General features: G+C 55.0%; 1 protein-coding gene across 1 annotated transcript in view; it reads right to left on the bottom strand.

Moving 5' to 3' along the window:
* The window catches only part of TBCD (tubulin folding cofactor D), a 158686-nt gene that overhangs the window by 12453 nt on the left and 123775 nt on the right, over positions 1-22458 (bottom strand). Inside the window, exons 23-33 of the mRNA XM_042967304.1 lie at positions 18708-18739; positions 13359-13421; positions 12443-12519; positions 10758-10839; positions 8539-8657; positions 7960-8051; positions 7264-7404; positions 4272-4355; positions 3845-4003; positions 3633-3771; positions 1563-1684 (exon numbers count right to left, since the gene is read on the bottom strand). Of these exons, the coding sequence (XP_042823238.1) occupies positions 1563-1684; positions 3633-3771; positions 3845-4003; positions 4272-4355; positions 7264-7404; positions 7960-8051; positions 8539-8657; positions 10758-10839; positions 12443-12519; positions 13359-13421; positions 18708-18739 (1110 nt within the window). The remainder of the gene's footprint in view (positions 1-1562; positions 1685-3632; positions 3772-3844; positions 4004-4271; positions 4356-7263; positions 7405-7959; positions 8052-8538; positions 8658-10757; positions 10840-12442; positions 12520-13358; positions 13422-18707; positions 18740-22458) is intronic.

The following is a 22458-nucleotide window of genomic DNA, read 5'->3' as shown; positions in this document are numbered from 1 at the left end:
CTGGAGAGCATGCAGGCACCTGCTAAGAGTCGGCCAAGGGCATGAAGGACAAGCCACCGCTCCAGAAGAGGGTGTCTGACGAAGGGTTTGTGCAGCGCAGGTGAGAAATCTCAAAACTCAAGGGGCGCCTGGAGGGCTCTGTTGGGTAAGCGTCCAACTTTGGCTCGGGTCACGATCTCAGGGTTCATGGGTTTGAGCCCCGTGTCGGGCTCTGTGCTGAGCATGGAGGCTGCTTGGGATTCTCTCTCTCTCCCTCTCCCTCTCTCTCTCTCTCTCTCTCTCTCTGTCTCTCTCTCTCTCTCCTACTGCCCCTCCCCCCCAATAAAAGAAAAAAAAAAAGACATTATTCAGACTGAAGACCATTTGCTTTTATTTCTAGTGACGCAGTTTTCTACCAGGAGGACCCTCCCAAAGGAAAGCCAAAAGGATGCTTTTCAGCCAAAAGAAAAGTGATCACAGGTTGTAAAGCCAAAAACTAAGAAGGAGCACAGAGCAAAGAAAGTGGTACATAAGTGAGAAAATCTAATTGTACAAAACAACAGTGAGTCTTGTATGACAAAATGTGAGCATTTTTAAAACAATTGAATTTTACATTTTCATTTAAAAGGTTTGGGGCACCTGGGTGGCTCAGTCGGTTGAGCATCCGACTTCGGCTCAGGTCATGATCTCACAGCCTATGAGTTCGAGCCCCACGTCAGACTCTGTGCTGACAGCTCGGAGCCTGGAGCCTGCTTCTGATTCTGTGTCTCCCTCTCTCTACCTCCCCCACTCATGCTCTCTCTCTCAAAAATGGATAAACGTTAAAAAAAAAAAAAACGTGTTTTGGAAATGCCAAACAAGCTCCAGTGACAGAAAGCAGATGAGCAGTTGCCTTGGGGCTGGGAGGGCACAGGGCGCTTCTGGGGGATGAGCGTGTCGTGTCGTGAATGGTCTCGGGGCTGCTGACAGAGTCCATCGAACTGCACCCTCCGTGTGCTTTTCATGAGATGTCACTCACACTCCCAATGGCTAAACTCCCGTTTGTTTCTCACAGACAGGGTGGCCTGGTGACGGCCTGCGGCCACACCGCTGTAACCCACAGTTGAGAACTGAGTCCTGAACTGAGTCTGAACCCTGTCAGAGGGCTTCAGGGAACACCCCATCCCAGGGTCAGGGCCCGTGGGGTCGGTATCGCCTTCGTGCAAAAGCAGTTAGCAAAACAGCGTGGCAAAGATGCTCAGAAAACACGTCCCCCAGCTGTTGCTGTGATGTTCGGTCCTGGCGTGCAGAGACCCTGTCTACATAGTGGACGCGTCCGTGCACAGACCGGGGAGATGTCACCTCATGGAAAATCCACACTCACCCTCCCAGGCTCACAGCCTGGGTCGTCTTCACGCCCAGTGCATACAGGCGTGCTAGTTCCACTGGCGCGGTGATGGTGGTGTGGCCAGTGGAGTCCCGCGAGCTGGGGGCACCCCGGGTCCCACCTGGATCTACCTCACCGCTCCCTTCAAGTGAAATCCCAATGAGAACAATCGACACCCTGGAGGTCTGAGAACCATCGCGAAGGCCCCGGCCCGTACCTGTCGTTCAGAAGGTTGTCCTCAAAGACCTGCAGGAGGGTCCCGCTGAAGCCCTCCAGGGCCCGCAGGTCTTTCTGGATCCCCGCCATGTACTCAAAGAGGCTCTGCGTGGAGTACCTGACCTGCAACGGGGAAAGCGCTCTCGTGACGGTGACAAAACCACCGCCCCCTCGCCACCTGCCCCAGGGTCGACCTCGATGGTCACGCTGGAACATCCACTAGGGAGCTGAGGGGACGGAGCCACAGAGCATGTGGGCCTTCGAAATGTCCTGCCAGATGGGGCACAAGCAGAGACGTGCAATGAGCACTGACACGGAAATGCTTCCCCTGGGGCAGCAGCACAGACTGAGTGCTAAATCTGCCACAACGACCCCAAGTTGGCCTCAGTGGAGGCTGCAGAGGGTCTCCCAGGAAGCAGGTCAGGTCAGGGGACCAGATACTCAGAGACCCTCCCCACGGACCCCAATGGACTAGCAGAAGGAATTGACACAGAGCTGGTCCCGTGCACGGTGACCAACGTGGATGCGGACACAGCCGGCAGCGGGCACAGCAGGGATCCAGGCGCCCTGCAGCCAACCGGCAGCTGGAGGCTGGCGCCCAGGAGACCCTGCTCCTACCAAGCCCTGTGACACTGCCCACAGCGGCAAAGGCAGCGCCCCCCCAGACCGGCGTCACACGCCTCCACGCACAGACCCAGGACAGTGAGTCACTGGCAATGAGTCAACAAGAGGAAGCGAGCAGACTCAGGCCCCACCTAAGAGCGCAGGTACCATAACTATGAGACAAGGGACATGGAGATGCTCTCGGTTACCTGTCAGGGAAAACACAATTACAGGGATAAGCCCACAGTGCAAAAGCACAAGAGGGGGGCGCCCGGGGAGCTCAGTTGGTGGAACCTCCGACTCTCAATTTCGGCTCAGGTCACACACAATCTCACAGTTCATGGGATCAAGCCCCGCATCGGGCTCTGCACTGGCAGCATGGAGCCTGCTTAGGACTCTCTCTCTCTCTCTCTCTCTCTCTCTCTCTCCCTCCCTCCCTCCCTCCCTCTCTCTATCTCTCTCTCTCTGCCCCTCCCCCTGCTTGCTGTCTCTCAAAATACATAAAAGTAAACTTAAAAAAATAAAAAGCTGCAGAACACAATAGCACCTGGAAAAGAAGTCTGAAAACCAGGGAGGACAGAGCATAGGTGGAAATGTGGGGCGTGGAAACCCTGAACGAGAATGAGGAGGGCAGAGAACGTTCCAGAGGAGATGGGAACCGTGAACACACCACTGGGCGGACAAGGAATTCCAACAGATCACAGGTGGGAGCGTCAGAGGGCAGCTGCCAAGCGCCAAGTGGGGCTGGGCGGCGGGCGTCGCCACCAGACGGGGCTCCCGCGGCAGCAGCCCCCGAGGGCAAGGGCAGATGACAGAAGATGCACAGCCATCCCCGTGGAAGCCTGCGTGTGACCGTGCAGGGGAGGACACATGCCCCCCCCCCGACACTGCTTCTGGGTCCAGTGGAGACTGTGTTAAGGGACCGCATGACCGCTACACCAGCAGGAAGGACAGCAGGTGACGGAAAACGCACCCAACAGACCAAACCTATCCAGGAAAGACAGCACGAAGAAGACAGACGAAGACAAAGAGGGTCAAGCAGCAGCTGGCAAGTGAAGTCCACGTGTGCCAACAAGCCCAGGGAACACAAAACCACACTGTTCTGTGTTGCCTGTGGCGAGATGCCAGGCGCACAGAAGCTCCCCGCAGTGTTCTTCGTAATTCCGTACTCTTCCTAGCGGGAACACCAGCCCACTCTTGTGAGAGGTTAATGCCACCCTTGGGGGTCCTGCCCTGGAAACCCAAGGCCAGAGGAAGGGGTGGACCCTTGACCCCACTTTGACCCCCAAAGCAGGAAAAAAACAGCACACAAGGCGACAGCAGGCCTCCCAGAATGCACCTCTCAGCCTCTGGCTGCCACCCGAAAAGGCGCCAGACACCGTGTGTGCCCATTTGAACCTCCCACATTGCCCCAGCCCCCGGGCAGACGCCTCCCACAACCGTGGGACCTGGGAAGAGGCCTCCTTACCGTGGACTCTGTCAAGCCGCCCACAGACACGGCCAGCCCCAGCAGGACGTGGTAGCGGTAGGCAGGCAGCCCCAGAAGCTGGGTGATGAGAGGGAAGGCCTGGGACGGCGCATTCCAGTTCACAGAGGCCATGTCGGACCTGCAGACAGTGAGCCGACAAGCTGGAGGGTCGCCCGTGCCCACTGGGGGTCGGGGATCCCGGCCTCCCGTACCTGGGGAAGAGCTTTTCCAGCTCTTCTCGATGGGGCACGTGGGGGACAGGGGAGCCACCAGAATGCAGCAGGGCCATGAACACGCGGGCGGCGTGCGCGCGGACCCGGTCGATCTTCTCACTTGCCTGCTGGGCCACGCAACACATGACCTGCTGACAGCTGCAAACCAAGAGCAAGGCCGTCAGCCCCGTGTGAGCCCAGGGCACCACCCAGAGCTACCCCACAAGCACGGCAGCCACCGCAGCAGACCTGACACCTCAGAGGCCTGAGCACCAGGTCTTGGGTGGAAGCGGTGGGGTGGGGTGGGGTGGGGTGGGGTGGGGTGGGGCAGGTGGGAGGGAAGGGAGGCCCAAGAGACCCCGGCCGCACCCCTGATGCAGGCACCCACCCACAGGCCGGACCCAACCCCCGCACGGGGGGCACTCACATAGTGGCCTCGATCAGTTCTGGCTGTTCCCTCGCCGCCAGGAGCATCAGGTCCAACAGACTGGTCATAGCGGCCTCACGGACCCTGCAGGGACAACGATGCGGTGAAGAGCCCAGGCGCCATGTGACCTGTCGGCCACACGCCCTCAACCAGAGCGAGTTTCAGAGACTGACCATCGCTTCAGTGAGAAACATCCACCAAACCCAGTACAGGCAGCCGACAACAGCGCTTTCTCCACGCTCCACCAGCAAGGACGCGCATTTGACGCCCGAAGGCAGATGCCACGTCCCCAGTGTGCGCACAAACAGCATGACTCTACCCCAAAACCAGCACAGAGATGTCGGGACAGACATGTGCAGCGGGTGACCGGAATGTCACTCTCTGCTCTCACAGACTCACTCCACATTCACTCACGCTGAAGAAAACGAAGCTTCCACGCCGTGAAAACCTGAGCCTGTGGCGTCACTGACCGACCCAGGGTGAAAGCGGCACTTCAGACTGGGGACACAGCTGAGCAGCAGGGACCACAAACCTGCCCTCTCCGACAGATGGAGGTCCTGGCCCATGGGAGCCTGGCGGACGCCCCGAGCGCAGGTGTGGGGCGCTCAAGGCGCAAGTTGGCCTTGACGGGGCTCACAGGAGCTGGGCAGACTGTCCCTGGGGCAAGGCTGCCAACCAGATGCTGCTCAGGACCCAATACACAGACGCCAAGGGTGGGCAGGGCATGGGGGCAGGAGGCCTGAGCGTCCCCATGGACCCCCAGTGTCTGTGGGCACAGCACTCACAGGAGAGGTGGTGGGGATGCACAGAGGACAAACCCAAAGCTGCACACGCCCTCGGGCCCTCACCAGCTCCTGGCAGGGCAAGCACGGGCCAGGGTCCCAAATGCCGGGCTTGGGCAGCTGGGAGGCCACACAGGCACGACCTGACCGCTTGCTGAAGGCATCAGGCAATCTGCACCCACACCGCAGGCCTGACAGATGGAACCTTCGTGATCCCTGCAGGGAGGTGCATTCCCAAAGCCTCCACAATTCTGAACGTACAATTTCTGGATAGAGTTAACACCACAAGGAACAGACAGAAAAACAAAAAAAGACCAGGTGTTAAAATAGCAAAAGACGACAAAAGAAACAGACGCAGGGTTGCCGCAGGAACCACCGCGAGGGACGTGCTGAAGGAACATAGATAGAAAAAATAAACGGACACTGGAGACTTTCTGCTGAGAGTGGGAATCTCTGACAAAGGACCAAACGTCACTGGGCTCTGACACGCACTCCCCAGTGGTGGGCCCTCGGGAAGGACACGAGTACCTGTGTGCACAGCCCACCCGAGCTTCCTCCTCACAGACGTCAGCGTCTGTACCCCTGAGGGGCCCATGACAACCCACCATCCTTCTAGCTTGAACTGTGAGGAGTCAGGATGACCAGGGCCACGTGAGGGGACAGATGGGCCCTTACAGGGGTCACCACGCCCACACAGGAGCGAGATGGAGACCACAGTTCTGTACTCAGTCCAGGCCCACTGGCCACAAAAAAGCCATCAGCACCCTCGGGAGGGGTGAAAGAACCCGTCCCCACAGCAAACCGCCCAGAGCCAGAATGTGCTCCAAAACCACACGCGCCCCCGCCCCCCACAAAGGAGCAGGAGGAAGGACCCACTCTCCAAGGCGCACAAGTGAGCCCGGGCTGGGGTCAGATCGTCATCACTGACACAGACCCCGATGGGTGCAGCCCCGTGGCCCTCGTCCCACAGGGACAGAGAAGTACAGGGGTCGGGGCTATGCTGTTGCGGGGGCCACAAGGCAGCTGTCTGGCCTTCCCAAGGACATAGGAATTAGGGAGGTGCCTGCATCTACGAGGACATGTCAAGGCTGTCAGGAGCCCACGCGAGTCGTGTCCCTAACACCATCGGAGGCTGAGAAGGAGGGAAGGGAAGCAGCCCGTGGGGTGAGGGAAAATCCTGACAAATGAAAAGGCAGAAAGGTCAGCAGACACAGAAAGTGGGGAAGAGACCAAAAGGAACCTGTAATGACACGACGACACAGATTCGAATGTCACCAGGTGAGCCGGATGGCAGCATGGACGTGACACAAGAAAGAGCCAATGAACCTGAACATAAATTAGCAGAGTTTACACAACTTAAGAAGAAAAAGCTGAAAAAAAGGAGTGGAGCTTCAGGGCTCGCAGGGCAGTGGAAGGTCTCAGGGGAGATTTCAAAAAATGTGGCCAAAACCTTGTCAGATTTCGGAAAACATGTTCATTTCCTTTTTTCTTCTTTTGAGCTTTGACATAAAGCTCAACTTCTGTTTGCGTCATAATAAAAGTGACTCCGTGGACGCCAGAGACATCCCCAGCGCGGCCAGCCCCTACCACGGGGCGTCCAGAACGGGGGACAGAAGTCATGCAAGCAGCTCTCAGCTCTGCCGGTCAAAGGGCAACACGGTCTGGTCTTCACAGCAGACAGAAAAGCAGCCTGAGATGCTGGAAAGGCGACAGCTACTGACGTAAGAACAGACACGACACAAAGACACAGAGCACCACGGCCACAGCCTTCTCATGGCTCGGGCTGCAACAGGGTGTTGGGGGCTTCCTCGCGGGGACAGCTGCACCGGTTTCCTCCTGGTTTCCTGTTTCCCGTCACAAGGAGCCGAGCCACAGTGCCCAGCTCCTTCCTCCTCCAAAGTAGTCTGGCCCCTTCTTGCCCTAAATGGCTACGCTGGGGGCTCTGTTTGTGTGAACTTTTTCAAGAGAGAACTGGAAAGCCGACCACAGGGGCTAGGACGAGGAAGCGACATCAGCGTCTGTGTTACAACTTAGTGTTTTTGAGAGAAGAGAGGAACGCAGCTGAGAGCCGGGCCCGCGGACGCTGTGCTGTCCCAGGAACACACGACCGGGCAAGGACCGTGAACAGGAGACGCTGGACATAGCCCCGTCCACCCGCAAAGCTACTCCCACCAGGACGAGCAGAGGGCCCGGCGCGCCTGCCACCTTACCACGCGCCCACGTCCCCACGGCTGTCGGTGGTGTAGTCGCGCAGACAGCCCAGCAGCGTGCGGTAAATCTGAGAGACGTTCGCTTCACATACAACCTCGTCTGGGGCCCCTCCTGCTCTCACGCCAACCGTCTGGCAAACCCTGAAATTAAAAACGTGTGAAATATGGCAAGTGTCTGAGGCCCCATCTTTCCCAACAGGAAATGCTCGGAACAGGACAACCTCAGACGTAGATGCAGAATTCCAGAGCTTCTTCCTTGCTGGCACACGGTGAATGACACATTTCCCCCAAAATCACATTTCCTAACATTTGCACCTGTGCCCCCTGGCCACCGCCCCCCCCCCACCCTCCATCCTGACAAGAAGAAAGGAGTAGCGTCACGCAGAGCAGGAGAGGATCTGGAAGAGAGAGGAGAGCACATCCTGGCGTGTGTGCACATGTGGCCGGCACCACAGACCGCTCCACACAGCACTTCCAGACTCCAGCTAAGGCTCACGCCCCAGTTGCGAGCTGGCCTGGCGTTCCTAAAGCACAGAAGGTTAACATTCACCAAAGCGACAACCAGCGAGAAAATAAAAAGTTACAACGTTGCTTCAAAGTAGATTCATCGGGTGATAGTGGGCTCTCTGGAGCCCTCAGTGTTTGGTAGCTGGCGCAGGGGAGAGCAGAGACTTGGGGGCCAGCCCGGGGACCCACCTCGAGATCGCCTTCAAGGCATCCCGCCTGGATTCAGCAAAGCTCACATCCTCGGGACGAATGAGGGTCACAGCTCCCAGGCCTGCCAGCACCTGAAAGATGGTAACCAGCTACCGACAGAACGTGCCCCGGGCAGACCACCTCCGCGGGGCACCCCCAGTGCCACCTTTCCATCCCATGGCCCAGGGCTGGACATTGTGACCAATGATCAGTTGACTCAGTATCTCGATCCACTACTTCTCCAAGGGCCGTTAGGTCCTGAGAGCCGGGTAGCTGAGTTTTAGGAGGTCCGTGCAGTGCCTCCGACCCCAAGGCATCTGGGACAGGAGGAAGGGGACACAGCACACGTCTAAGGGCAAGTGTGTTTCCACAGACACAGCAACAGCTTCCTTCCATCAGACTAGCACTCAGCCCCTCCAAGTCCCTCCGGTCACGTGAGACCATCCACCAGGCACCCTGAAGAGTAGCACCCTGCTGCCGTCCTCACGGCCACTCGCCTGGACGGGTGTGGATTTGCGGTGGGATCCTGCCTGGCCCCTCCCCCAGCGGGCCCACCTCGCAGGGCTCGGGGCACCTCACCTGCTGCAGCCGGCCGCTCAGGAGGAAGCACGGGAGGGCGCCCAGAGCCAGCGAGAAGCCGCAGCGGGTCAGCTCCTCTGGGCTCTGCAGGTCAGCGAGATACTGCCGGGTCAGCTCCTCTGAAAGAAAGTGACAACAGGGCCGCTGCCTTCCTTCCTGCACAACACGTGCTGCTTAAGACCTCTGAAATGTGCGAGGCAGTGGTGAGAAAAATGGACGAGCCCCGCCAGCTTCTGGAGCAGATGTACCTTAGCAGTAGCTCAGATCAAAACAGACTTGAGACTTTTTATTAGGCGATTTTAATACATGATTTCACTCTTAGGGGAATAAATCCAGGAGGGGTCAGGAATGCATGATGCATGATGGCGCCTGGGTGGCTCAGGCAGTTAAGCATCTGACTTTGGGTAAAGTCATGATCTCATGGTTTGTGGGTTCGAGCCCTATGTCAGGCTCTGTGCTGCTTTGGATACTCTGCCCCTCCCCTGCTTATGCTTTCTCTCTCTCTCAAAATAAAAACAAAATCTTAAAAAAAAATAAAATAAAATCTTAAAAAAAAAAAAAAAAAAAAATAGAACCATTCACTCCGAAAATGAATGCTCACAGTGGATGTGATGCCCCCCTCACGAGAGAGACAGGCCCTGCGGACGGTGAGTTTGTAGGGGCAGAAGCCACCAGTGTGGCTGGGTGACAGCACCGCGTGAGCAGACAGACTCTCCTCAGACAAGAGGGCCGCAGTCAGGGACAGAAGAGGGGTCAGGGACAGAAGAGGGGACAGGGACACAGGCCGCAAAGCAGACTCGGGTGACAGTGGGGGGGGGGGGGGGGGGCGGGCTGGCGTGCACCAACACAGCTCTGCACACCCCAATCCATCTGACCACCATGACAGATTTCCTGTCCTCACTGCTTAGACTTCGACAAACACGACCATCGAGACACGTGCACGGAAACCTCAAGGGCCTGCGTCAGGACGCAGGAGTGCCACCGGAACCGCCAGGGCGTGACCACGGCCGCCTGGCAGCGCCAGCTGGGATCTCCACACCCGGAAGGTTACTCCAGAGCACCTCCCACTCCTCCCGTGTGCACAACAAGGCCATACCGTGAATCGTGACATTATCGTCCCATTTTTTTAAATTAGACTAAATATAAAATGGTACTCTTTATGTGAAACTGTGGTCAAGGGAAAAAAATGTCATAAACTTGGAAAGTCGGTCAGAAGATCCCATTACAGAATATTTTCTTATTTTTGAAAAAAATCACAGAAAGTAGATTTAGACTATCGCACGCATGATTTTTTACCCATTTAACGTAACTTAGAAGAGTGCTTCCTGTAGTGCTCAAGAGACGGTCCAGCCACTTCAGTAAAACTGTGTAAGCAATGCCGCACGCAGGGCACCACGGCAGGCCAACGTGAGCGTCTCCACGCCTCCACGCAGCCCAGATCCCAAAGGCACCCGTGATGTGACAGACAAACCACCACGAGGGGGTTCCGGGAAACCCTCCAGACAAGAGAGGAAGGGGCCAAGGAACAGGCACCAAGGAAAACAAACAAAATGGAACCGAAACGGGAGGTCCCGTGGGAGGACAGAGCAGGAAGGCGCTCCATCCACGTACAAAGGGAACCTCCAAGCCCAGAGTGGGGAAGTTTGCTTTAAAATGTCATTCAGGGGGCGCCTGGGTGGCGCAGTCGGTTGGGCGTCCGACTTCAGCCAGGTCACGATCTCGCGGTCCGTGAGTTCGAGCCCCGCGTCAGGCTCTGGGCTGATGGCTCAGAGCCTGGAGCCTGTTTCCGATTCTGTGTCTCCCTCTCTCTCTGCCCCTCCCCCGTTCATGCTCTGTCTCTCTCTGTCCCAAAAAAATAAATAAATAAACGTTGAAAAAAAAAAATTTAAAAAAAAAAAAAAAATGTCATTCAGGCAAATGCTGCTGACGTAAGTGTGGGTTCTGTGCGTGAGCATCACGCTCGTTGGTGCTGGGTGGGGGGAATACCCACGTGTCAGGCACACACCCATCTAGAGCCAGACCAACGCCTCCAGATGCCCCATGAACCCCATGGGTCCATGAGAGACCCCCCCCACCCCGCAGCGGCCATCACCATCTCTGCCCTCCCCAGCTCCAGCCCCAACCCCGGCTCCCCAAACCCGTCCACCCTGCAGCAGGGGACAGCGCTCCACGCCCTGCACGCCCACGCTTCCTGCTGGAAGCCCCTGTGGCCCACTCACCCTGCCTAGCGGGATCTGCCTCCCCAGCCTCCCGGACGTAGTACTCGCGGCAGAGTGCAGCCAGGGCCGAGACGGCTGCTTCCTGAAACAGAGCAGTACGTGAGTACCCAGTGCCCCCCGTACCTCCCGCCCCTCCCCCAGTGCCCCCCAGTAAGTCTGAAACAACCAGAAACTGAGTCAAGTACCCCTTTCTAGCCCATCTGCTGGTCGTCACCAGATACAATTAGAACTTAAACGTTTTCTGCAACTAACAACCCGAATGGAATCGTGATTTCTTCCATACAGTGCAAGTGTCTTCGGATACAAACAGTTAATAATAAAATGGGGCACTTTTTCTTTCCCAGCAGAATTAAGGGCAAAGCGTGCGTTACACACACAGGAGTAGTGTACAAGTATCGTTTGGAGAGGCGCCGTGGGGCCAGGGTGGAGGGGAGTGAGTGGGAGTCAACAGCAGCCACGGGCCCCGGGGCCCCCGGCACACCTCCGCTCCCCACAGGAGGAACCTGAGCTCAAGGTAAGCCTCTCAGGGTCAGACAGACAGCAAAGGGTGAATGCTGGATTCCTATTTTCTTTCCTGCTGCTCCCCCACATCAGGGAGCTGAGTCCAACAGAGCAGCCCTGGAGAGACACGCCGGAGGCCACACAGGAAGGGCCACTGGCACAGGGATGGACCACACAAGGCAGCACCACACCGAGGGGTCATCTGTGCAAACTGCCACAATCACCGCTGGTGTGACTCCATTGTGGGAACAGTCTTCAAAGGAAATTTTGAGGCCCTGACTGTGAAACATTCGAATTCAGCTAGTAAAACTGTATGTGGATTCTACAGAATGATAAAGTTCCTTTAAAATAAAAGGGTCAGGAGCTCCTGGGTGACTCAGTAAAAGTTGAGCATCCGACTTCAGCTCAGCTCATGATCTCACAGCTCGTGAGTTCGAGCCCTCGGTCGGGCTCAGTGCTGACAGCTCGGAGCCTGGAGCCTGCTTCGGATTCTGTGTCTCCCTCTCTCTCTCTCTCTGCCCCTCCCGCGCTCATGCTCTGTCTCTCTCTCAAAAATAAACATAAAAAAGTAAAAAAGGATACATAGGAGGCTACAGCATTAATCATACAGGAGACCAATACGGACTTCCATTTCTCCACCCTCAATACCAAAGCCCGTCCACACCCCACTCTAGAACTTCTGTGACAGCTCTGCCAGCCCAAAGTCACCTGTCCCAGGACAGGGCAGCAGCACATGGGCCACCGGACACACACACCCTGTCCTCACTCAAGACAACCAATGCGTGCAGGCAGGGACCCTGGACCGAGCTTCCCACATGCACCCGGGCGTCCCAGCAGAGTCTAACCTTACCACCCCGCAACCCAACAGGACACAGAGCGCAGCTGAGCAAGTAATTAGTACGCATAAACAGAAGGAATGTGCAGAAGGTGAATCTAATTAAGCCAGAAATGCTAATAAAAAATTAAATATTCTGGTCATCGTTGGCTACGTTAGTTTTCCTGATTATAAATTATACAGACAATACCATCTAGAATTCCAAACAGAACTATGGCATTTATCAATTATCACGTTAGTGTATAAAAGGGACTCACAACCCACACCGTCCTTTGAAACAAACACTAGGAAAAAAATTAATGTCACTTTCCATACAATGGAACAGCCACAGAAATCTTGCTTACCATACCTTGATCTGTTGTCTAGAAGGAGTTGAAATAAGATGGAGATTTCTCAAAGTGTCATCTATCAGCCACTGCCAACCATCTGTCAAACAAAGACAATCATTTTACCCAATTAGGAACATTTAGATGAAATTAAAAACAACAGATCTACCTCATAAAGTGGATGGTAACCCTTCAAGATGAATCTGGAGAAAATCTGAGGTAAACATTACCCAGGCTGCACAAAATTCCAAGGGCCCTCTCCATTCAGAGGGAGAGAGCCTTCCTTTGGCTGCAGAAATGTTAACTGTTACCATGGGAAATTTTTGCTTTTTTAATACTGCAAGGTGGTGGCTTCCAGCACCTCTCTCTCAAGCAATGCAACCCCCAAACCCACACGGATAATTACCCAAACATTCAACTCAACTAGACCCCACACTGAGCGAGGAATGCTAAATTTATCCAACCTTCTTTGCGGGGCAGCACAGGGCAAGGAACCCGTGAGACTGCAAAGAGAAAAGGCGGCCTGGGAGGTGACCCCAAAGCCCCTTCCTTACTGCCCCTCTGTGGCCAGATGCCACAGAACACGGAGGACGCCAGGCCTGCACAGCGGCCCGGCCACTGCTCCACCACAGCTGGCCCCCAACACCCCTGCCCGCACCCGGTCAAGGTGAGGAGCTGAGAAGGCCCGGTACTGCCGAGTCCCGGCTCAGGGGAAGGAGGCCCACTGATCTCTCAGAAGACAAGGGAGAGATTCTCCCTCTTTCTGAGGGGACAGCGTGCGGGGGTTCTCATTTCTTACAATGGGTCCTCACAGCGATTTCGAAAATGGGCATTCTGAGATCATGAAACATCCTAGCCGGCTCACTTTTACCTTTTAATGTGGAATAGTTCTGGCCGGAAGTGCTACCATGTGAGTCAATGAAGAAGAAAAGCACTTACCAATGATGGCGTCACCTCTAAAAGGCATCTTAGAAAGGGACAAGTTCTCAATCAGAACGCACACTAGGAAGAAAAAGGACAAATACAACGTCATTTCTCCAGAAATGCCCATCGCAGTGCCCGCCTGGCCCTGAATGCCCAGACGCTCTGGACACATCAGTGCTGGCGTCCGGCTGGCCCGCGGGGGCCCTGGCGCCTCCTCACCTGTACGGCCTCGGAGAACCTGCTCCAGACGTGGTCAGGCCTGCACAAGGCACTGCAGCCGACAAGCCCACAGCTTACAGGCCTGACCCCAACCCAAAACCCCAGGGCCAACTCTCAGTTCAGAGGACGCATGTGCTAACGGGGCCATCGATAACCTACGAGTTACCAGGAGCTGTGGCATCTGAGACGCAGCTCCCACAGGAGGAAGGGGGCCCCAAGGACGGAGCAAGCACTCCTGTCACAGGTGAGCACTCCCAGTCCACCTAGGGCAGGACACGTGAGCACCAGGGGTCCACTGAGGGGTGAGGACATGACAGCATATGGGGGGGGGGGGGAGTCCACTGAGGGGTGAGGACAGCTGAGCCTGTGAGTTCCCAGACAGACCATGGTGTTAAAAGCTTGAGTAAATCCCTAACCTCTGTGAATGATTAGCATCAGTTTCTTAAATAAAGAAATGATGACTACACCCACGGGCAGAAATCTGGTCCAATATAATCAACAGGTTAAAGAGACCACCCACTGCACAGAAAACGACCAGAAGTACGGGATCAAATCCACGAGCTATGAGCGTCCACCTGGCGGCCCTCCTGCGGGCTGCCCTCTCCCACTGCACAACTTCTGACAGGCCCAACCTCCTGGCAAGCCGTGCACCCCAGCACGCCACACGCCCCCAACACGAGCACCCTGACTCCTCTCCTCAGTGGCCCACATGAGAGAGGGTGACCCTGCACCCCCCATGTCAGGCACACCTCACTCGATCCAGCTCCAGTGGTTTTTTTCTCGATGGCATAAATAATCTGTAGGTGCTAAAAAATCCCAACACCACAGAAAGAAGTCAGAGAAGACACTGCCACTGGCATTCCGGCCATCACCCCTGGGTGCCTGACAGGACCACAGCCGCCCTCACGCTTCTACAGACGCAGGAAGGAACAGCACTGCTGCCACACACACACTCCCTTTCCGGGGGTCTCTCTACACCCCCCACCCCACCTCCCACCTTGACCCCAGGCACCCGGCCCGCACTGGAATGTGACAGCAGTCGGGCAGCCCGGCTGGACTCGGGACAAGGGCCGCCTGACCCTGCTGCTGACGACAACGGCTCCCGCCCGGTGCACAGCGCGCTGGGGGGGGCCTGCCACCCTCACTCGGGGACACAAGGCCCACACGGTCGTGCCACATACCGCCAGCCAGAGCAGCCACACGGGGTGCCCCAGACCAAAGGTGAGCCTGTCCCCCTCCTCACAGCTCCCGACTCCCACTACCCGTGACCAGGAACGAGGTCCCACCCAGCTACGGGGGCTCCCTGGCCACCAGCACAGACTCCAGCCACCACCCTGCTTTTCTCTCTAACGAGGCGACCAACGGCCGGAGACCTCACACCACTGTGAGCAGACGTGTGGTGCTCTGTACTCGGGACACGAAATTAGTCGTTCAGGATCTCTCCCGACGGGCTGAGTGCTCCCTCCGGTTCTCGGCCACTGCACACGAGGTCGCCACACACGCCTGTGGACACGGACTGCCCACCTGCCCTTACACAGCTCTGCGTGCGGAGCCCCCGTGGTGGCACCCGGGTCGCAGGAACGTACACACTTCTAATGGCAAGAGACACCGCCCGAGGGCAGAGTGGAAAGCCTGTGACAGCTCACACTCCAGGGGCTAGCGCCACCTGGAAAAAGAATTCCGCTGTCCTCTAGGCACCTGTCAGCAGCATGGGGGCCGCCACAGGTGCGCTCACGGGGAGCGTCCGTGTATCTGCTCCGGCAATTTTGAAGAGATCTTTCACTGTAGTCCAGGCACTTTCTCTAACTCTGTGTTGCCCGTCCAACGGTTTTCACAACTTACGTAGACAAGCGCATGATTTTCTACTGTTTCCAGTTGTGGAGCTACTGCTCATCCTGTGGGGCGTCTACGTGCCAGAAGCCAACATCAGAACACAGGACAAACCCGTGCCCCAGTGAGGACCACCTGAGGGAGTATGTCTGGGTCTGCTTCCCAGGCTCATTGCAACAGAAGCACAACACGTGAGGCTCTGCAAGCTCTTTCTCTGTGCTTCTGTGTAGCTTTGAAATTTGCCAGGTTAAGTGTTTTAGAGACCGATGCTATCCCTACAATGTCTCCTAAAATTTCCTGGAAGTTTTTTAAGTTGTGTTTTTTGTATTTAAGTTTTTAATCAGAAATTTCGTTTTGGATATGCATGAGGTGGGGATACGATTTTCATTTCTCCCACACGGCCATCCATGACCTCCTCACTCCTCAGTAAGCCACCTTCCCTACCAACGCTGGAGGTACCTGTGTGTCATGTGTCAAATCCCATAGGTGTTATTACATCAGAGTCTGTTTCTGGATCCTGTCTTCTGTTCTACCATTCTGCCTGCCTGCTCCTGAGAAAATGCCACTCTGCTTCGAATCGTTTTACATAGTATGTTTTCGGACTAGTAAATCCGAGTCCTCAATATTTAAAAAAATAATTTTCTTAAATATTTGCCCTACACGGGAACTTTAAATGCATTCTTTTAAGTTAAAAACAAAAACAGAAAAGAGCTTTATAATTTCCTGTGAGTCTACAATTATTTCAAAATAAAACTTTAAAAGAAAGGTTACAGGCCAGGTCACTCAGACCAACCCACCAGCTAAGACAACATTTTTAAAAAGCTGGACAAAAGTAGAAACAAACTCTACGTGCTTGAAGTCACTGGGGAGCTTCCAGGGGAGCACAGACGGGGGCCACACCCCTGGCCCGAGCGGCTTCTGCCAGAGGAGGCTCACCCTCAAAGCCCAGGAAGATGGCCAAAGCATACACGAGCCTCCAAGGGCCACTGGGACAGAGTGTTGAGTCCAGAGCGACTGAGGGGAAACTGAGAAATCTTCACACGGCCTTGAATCCAAAGGACCACACCCCAGACACAAAACACAGGTCTGCTGGCTTCAGCCAGCACGGAACCTCTCAAGGCCCGAAAGGGTTGGAGGTGACCCAGACTGCTCGCACCCCTCGCCTCCAGCCAGAAGCTGATGTAAAGACCCTCTGGGGTAGGAAACAAAGTACCTCTCTAACTTCTCAGACCCAATATCCAGGCCTACACAAGCTCTGGACAATGGTGTTATTAGACATCGATTCTAAATGCTTATTTTGCTCAGGGGCACCTGGGTGGCTCAGTCGGTTAAGGTTCCGACTTCAGCTCAGGTCACAATCTCATGGTTCTGGAGTTCGAGCCCCATGTCAGGCTCTCTGCTGTCAGCATAGAGCCTGCTTGAGATTCTCTTTCTCCCTCTCCCTGCCCCTCCCCTGCACACACACACGCGCACGCTCTCTCTCTCAAAATAAGTAAAATAAACTTTAAAAAATAAATGTTTATTTTGTTCAAAAAGGTAAATTATTAAAAACTATGACAATGATATAGAAACTATTAAAAAATAAACTCTGAAACACAAAAACACAAGAATTAAAAATCCAACGGATGAGTTTAATAATAAATAAACTGAAGAGAGAATCTGTGACATGGAATATGGGGCAAATATCCAAACTGAAAAGGACAGAAAAGCAGGATACGGACAAGACGTGCAGAGTAGAGAAGTAGGTCTACCCTGCGGAGCCTAGAGCCCCAGAAGCAGCGGGAGAAAGAGTAGAAGAGCAAAATTTGAAGACATGATGGCTGAGTTTTTCCAAAAGTGACCCAAACAAGCCACCGACACTACAGATTATGGAACCTGTTACCCCCGCTCTAGGTTTGCTGTGTGAGCCATGAAAACCAGACACAAAGACACAACCTCAAAGAGGCCAGAGAAAATAGACTGCCAGGAAACTTCTCCACAAAACAGGAAAAGAAGCTGACAGAATAATACAATGTTGTCTTTAAAGTGCAGATAAATATGTGCATAAATAAATGAGGACCATCAGTTCTATACCCAGCAAAGATACCCTTTAGGAATGAAGGTGTAGAAAACGTAGAAAGACACTTGCAGACAAATCAGAGTTTATTGCCAGCAGACACACATCACGGAAAACACTAAAGAGCATTTGGTGTTCAGGCAAAGGAAAGGATCCCCTTGGAAGTTCAGAAACGCAAAGGAATAAAGAGATTTTTTTTTAAGGCAGGTACAAGGATATGTTTAAATGAATTTTAACTGGATAAAACAGTCCTCTTCTATGTGACTTAAATCCACAAGAGATTGGGAGACATTAGGAGAGTAGTATGTGGGTCCTCACCTCCCACACTAGGAAGCAAATTAATAATATGTGTTCAAGAAAATGCTGGGGCCTGGGGCACCTGGGGGGCTCAGTTGGTTAAGCATCCGGCTTCAGATCAGGTAACGATCTCACAGTCTGTGAGTCTGAGCCCCATGTCAGGATCTGTGCTGACAGCATGGAGCCTGCTTAGGACTCTCTCACTCTCTCTCTCTCAAAAATAAACATTTTTTAAAAAAGAAAATGCTAGGGCTCACTTCCTCCTGGTGACTAAGTGACAATCTTCCATATGCCTTGGCTGGCCTCACCATCCTCTGTCCTGTACTGACCTGGCAGCAGCACCCACTGACCAAACAGGCTGGAAGCCAGGGGCCCTCTGAGCAGCAACACCCCCCAAGGCGCCCCTTCTAGGCAGCCTCCCGGCACAGACAGCAGGGGGAGACAGGGAGGGGAGGATGGAGGGCCCCCCCCTCAGCACCCCTGCAACAAACCACAGAGCACAGCTATCCCCCAGGGCAAAGCCCTCAAGAATCTGGGGTGCTATGAAAACACTAAAATAGCAGTTGCTTTTTTTTCATCTTTGGACAAAACAAAGCAGTTTTTCTACATGGTAATTACTCTGGCACAGGGGAGCCATGGGTGCTGAAGGAGGAGGAGGAGGATGCGGGGAAAGGCCACCTCTCCTCAAGTCTTTCCAAGTAACACCACCGGGACACAAGTGAGCCAGGCGGGGACTCCCTGCTCCCCCGTCTATCACGGCTGGGCCGACCTGGGGGGCAGGCCTGGCACCACACGCTGCCCAGGACATGCATGCCACACGGCGTGGACTCTGGGGTGCACCACGCCAGCAAGCAAGCAAGCAAGCAAGCAAGGGCTTGAGGGTACAAAGAACACGCAGCACTGGAGAGTGAAGCAAACGCCCTTAGGACTTAGTCTCACACAAGCCTGGGGCTCAGACCTACCTGCTTGTCTCATGAGTTCTCCTCCTAGACCCCTGAAAATCAATGAAAACATTCAGAGTTAACATCTTTTACCACACAGAACACGAAATATTCTCACTAAGTAACACGTGAAACTTCAGGCTGCAAACACCAGTAAGAGGCTGCTGAGCCACATTTGTTACCGCCAGGAAACGGCTCTTACAGTGAGAAATGGAAAACGTGCTATAACCACCGCCTTCCAGATGGGGTCATTCTGATTCTTGGGCTCCACCGGGCACTATAATCCTCACAAGCATTAACCACACTATACGGACACACAGAACAAGTTCCAAATACTGCTCGGCTCTTAGTCTGTAAGAACAAGGGATGCCAGGAAGCTACCAGCATCCAGCCCAAGGAAGCCATCTGCTGATGTTCCCTCGGGGAAGAAGCACTGCCGGTTCCGGACACCCAATGCCTGACGCTGACCTTGGGAAAAGAGGTGGGTGTGAGCGCAAGAGCACTCCATGAGAAGACTACAGGGCAGTTTAGGAGACTCCTGCTTCTGGCCCAGACAGTAACAAGACTCGCCTTCTTGCCTTAAACAATTAGGCAACTGGATGAACTCTAGGAAAGGAAAGCTCTGACACTGAGCACAGAGTCTGTGGGGGGAGGGAAGCAGGCAAAGCCTAGGACACTCCCAGGTTCAGGATGACGGCCAAGCCGAGGAGCCTCCCGTCAGCGGAGTCAAGGAGGTGGAGGCAGAGGGTGGGGGCCCGGGGCCCAGAGCCCTGCGGGGGCATCCTCAAACGGGAGGGGGGGGAGGGGGTGTCATGAGCCACACGTGCAAGAAAAGGAACTACCTGAGCCCAAGAGGAAAGAAATGCTTGCAAGAAGGCAAGATACTCACGGGAGCCTGCACAGCAGGAGGGGCCTTGGCAGCAAGAGTGGCAGAACGTGGTCGTGCACAAGGCCCATCCGTGAGCTGGTTCTGGACCCACCACAGGCCCTTCAGTGTCGGCCAGAAAGGAGCCAACTAATGGTGACCAGTCACAGACCCACCAGAAGGCAGTGAGCGGCCAGCAGCCACACCCTGTACCCAGCGACAAAATCTCACACCGCTGGCATCTACACAAGAATCAGCTGGAAAACACGACCCACAAACACCAAGAAGGACTCGGCAGCGCACGAGGCCGTTTTGGTGGCTACTGGGGTCACATGCACCACGGAGGCAGAGGGAGACACAAGCTCAAGGAGGACACTGAAGGCATAAGACGCAAATGGAACCTAAAAGGTAAAATACCCAACCTGAGAAGAGCTGCACTCAACACCATCGATGGCAGTGGGAACAAAAACCAAAATAATTTTTTTGAGAAAGGTTTAAAAAGTTCTTGCTACAAAGAAATGCTCAGACTAAGGGAATCTTGTAAAAATGACAGCAGTCCGCTCAAACAAGCTCCCGTGGGCCAAATCTGGGACGATCTGAGCAGAGAATGAAAACAATGCCCGTGGGTTTCGGCACGCTGGTGAGAACGTGGGTGCCAGCAGCAGCAACATGAGGATGAAAAGAAAAGCTGGTTTTCCACACAAGTCCTGGACAGCAAGCATAGGAGCAAGAGTGGATCAGACCAGCGTGCTTTGGCAACCATGTGACTGACTCGGGCAAGGGAGCAGGCGCTAGAAAACGGGGGTCCACACGTCATGAAACTACCAGCCCCCAGGTCACTCACCCGCGGCGTGTGAGGGGCGTGCGGCACATGTGACCTTCTGGAGGTCTCCCCTGAACCCAGAGGTTAACTTGGTGTTCCCGCTAGTGGGCAACCACACTGGCATGCCTCCTTTGTGGGCAACACGAGTGTCTAGGCCAGCCACACCAGCCACACGGTGAGTGAGCCAGACCCAGCCACGAGGGAACAGCCTGTAAACCCACAATGTGGAACGTTACCCACGACAAAACAAAGCAAAACGAAGGGCGGTGTCATGCAAACAAAAAGGGAAGAGGCCGGATAGTATCAGAACACAGCGCGGGGCCCTGGTGGTGGCCACCGCGTTTCCCACTCAGGTTCAAGCCCCGGCGGGAACCCTCAGGCCCAGGAGCGACGTGGGGCAATGTGACCTCACCGCTGTGGTCACTGGCCAGGGCCTCTGGCTGAGGCGTGTACTTGAGTCACACATGGTGAGTAAACACTGCAGGCACACAGGCCTCTCCCACCCAGGGGGCTGCCGTGGCGGTAGGAGGCCACATGCTTTTTCTCTGTGCACTGACCTCACTGAAGGGTGTCATTTTCTATTTGTTCTGGAGACTCATCGCTAAAAGCAAAATTTAAAACAAGGCACAGGTGTACGCTTAGAACCTGTAAGATGCGAACGGACACCATCATCAGCCACTGGCTACCCGGCAGAGCTGTGCGCGGCACTCCCTTGTGCCGTGCGTCGGCCTCAACGCCGCGGCTTAGCCTTCTGGGGGCTCATGCATTTCACCAGAAAGAACTGGGCATGCTCTCTACTCGAGGCTCGAGGGCCAGCGTTCTCTTTGCTGTGAGAACAGGTGGAAAGCCAGCTGTGACAGGTGCGGACAGCGGAGGTGTAACAGTCGAGAGCCCAAGGGGAGCAGCCCAGGTGCTGACCCCTACGCGCCTGTTATCATGGAAAGCCTGAACCTGGAGCAGTCACGTCCACAGCAGGACACACGGCCAGGCTGCCCCCTTGCCTGGGATCAGGCCACACTGTGCAGCTGCAGCCCATCAAGGTATACACAAGGCTCCACCAGGTCCTGCTGGTGAAATGTCCACTAACCCGTACTGGGGAAGGGCGCAGAACCCGTGAGTCACTCAGGAGGCGCATCATCTGCAGGGCAACACAAAGATCCTGCCCCAACCAGAGTAGAAGGACACCTACAGGGGACAACACTACGGAACCGTCCTGGGACCGCAGATGCATCTCTCCACCAACCATGGGGCCCACGGAGCCAAGGAAGGTCCCGGCACAGACCCAGCCACATCCCACAGGCGCTCATGGGACACGGATGAGCCCCACTCACATTTATGCACTGGCTCAAGCACAGGGCTGTCTGTGGGGGAAGAGGGGTCTGTTAATGGGAACAGTCCATGGACTGTCATGGACAGAGCTGCCCAGAAAAGGGGATTCTGAAGTAAGAAAGAGGCACAGAAGATCAACCTTAAAGTAATTTAGGACAGCTGCCAAATCAGCTGAGGGCAATGCCAGCCAACTGTGAGAAGGTCACCTGAGTAGTTCTGAAAGAAGTTTCTCTGCACAGGAAGCTCTGGAAGGGGGGCCCCCAGCCAGGGGTCAGAGCAGGCCCCGCATTCTCAGGAAGAGGGGAACATGTCAAGGACAAAGGAGAACAGCCCATACTCACTACTCCACACGGTTATGTTAAAAAGCCACTAAGAAAAATGCAGACAAGCCTCAGTCCGGGGGAAACTCTGGGAGAGCAGGTGTATAAAGAGCTCACATCTAGAATAGTAGAGTGCTGACAGCTCAGGGAGCAGACAGATCGCAGAATGTTTTTAACAAGCCAAAGACTCGAACGGTCAGTTTACGGAAGACGACAAAAGACAACCAGTCAGCACAGGAGAAGGTGCCACAGTCACCAGTCCACAGGGAAACGCAACTCTCGCGGGGGTAGCTCCCGACCGGCTACTGCTGGAGACAAAGGGGCACAGCCCTTGGGATGAGTCTGTCGGGCCTTAAAAACACACCCGCGCTGTCCTGCCCAGCAACAGCCTCCCAGGTGCGTACCCAAGAAAGGTGGGAACACACGGCTACACCA

The sequence above is a fragment of the Panthera tigris genome, chromosome E1 (genome assembly GCF_018350195.1).
Source record: "Panthera tigris isolate Pti1 chromosome E1, P.tigris_Pti1_mat1.1, whole genome shotgun sequence".
NCBI classification, from domain to species: domain Eukaryota; kingdom Metazoa; phylum Chordata; class Mammalia; order Carnivora; family Felidae; genus Panthera; species Panthera tigris.
This window is presented reverse-complemented; position numbering and strand designations above follow the sequence as displayed.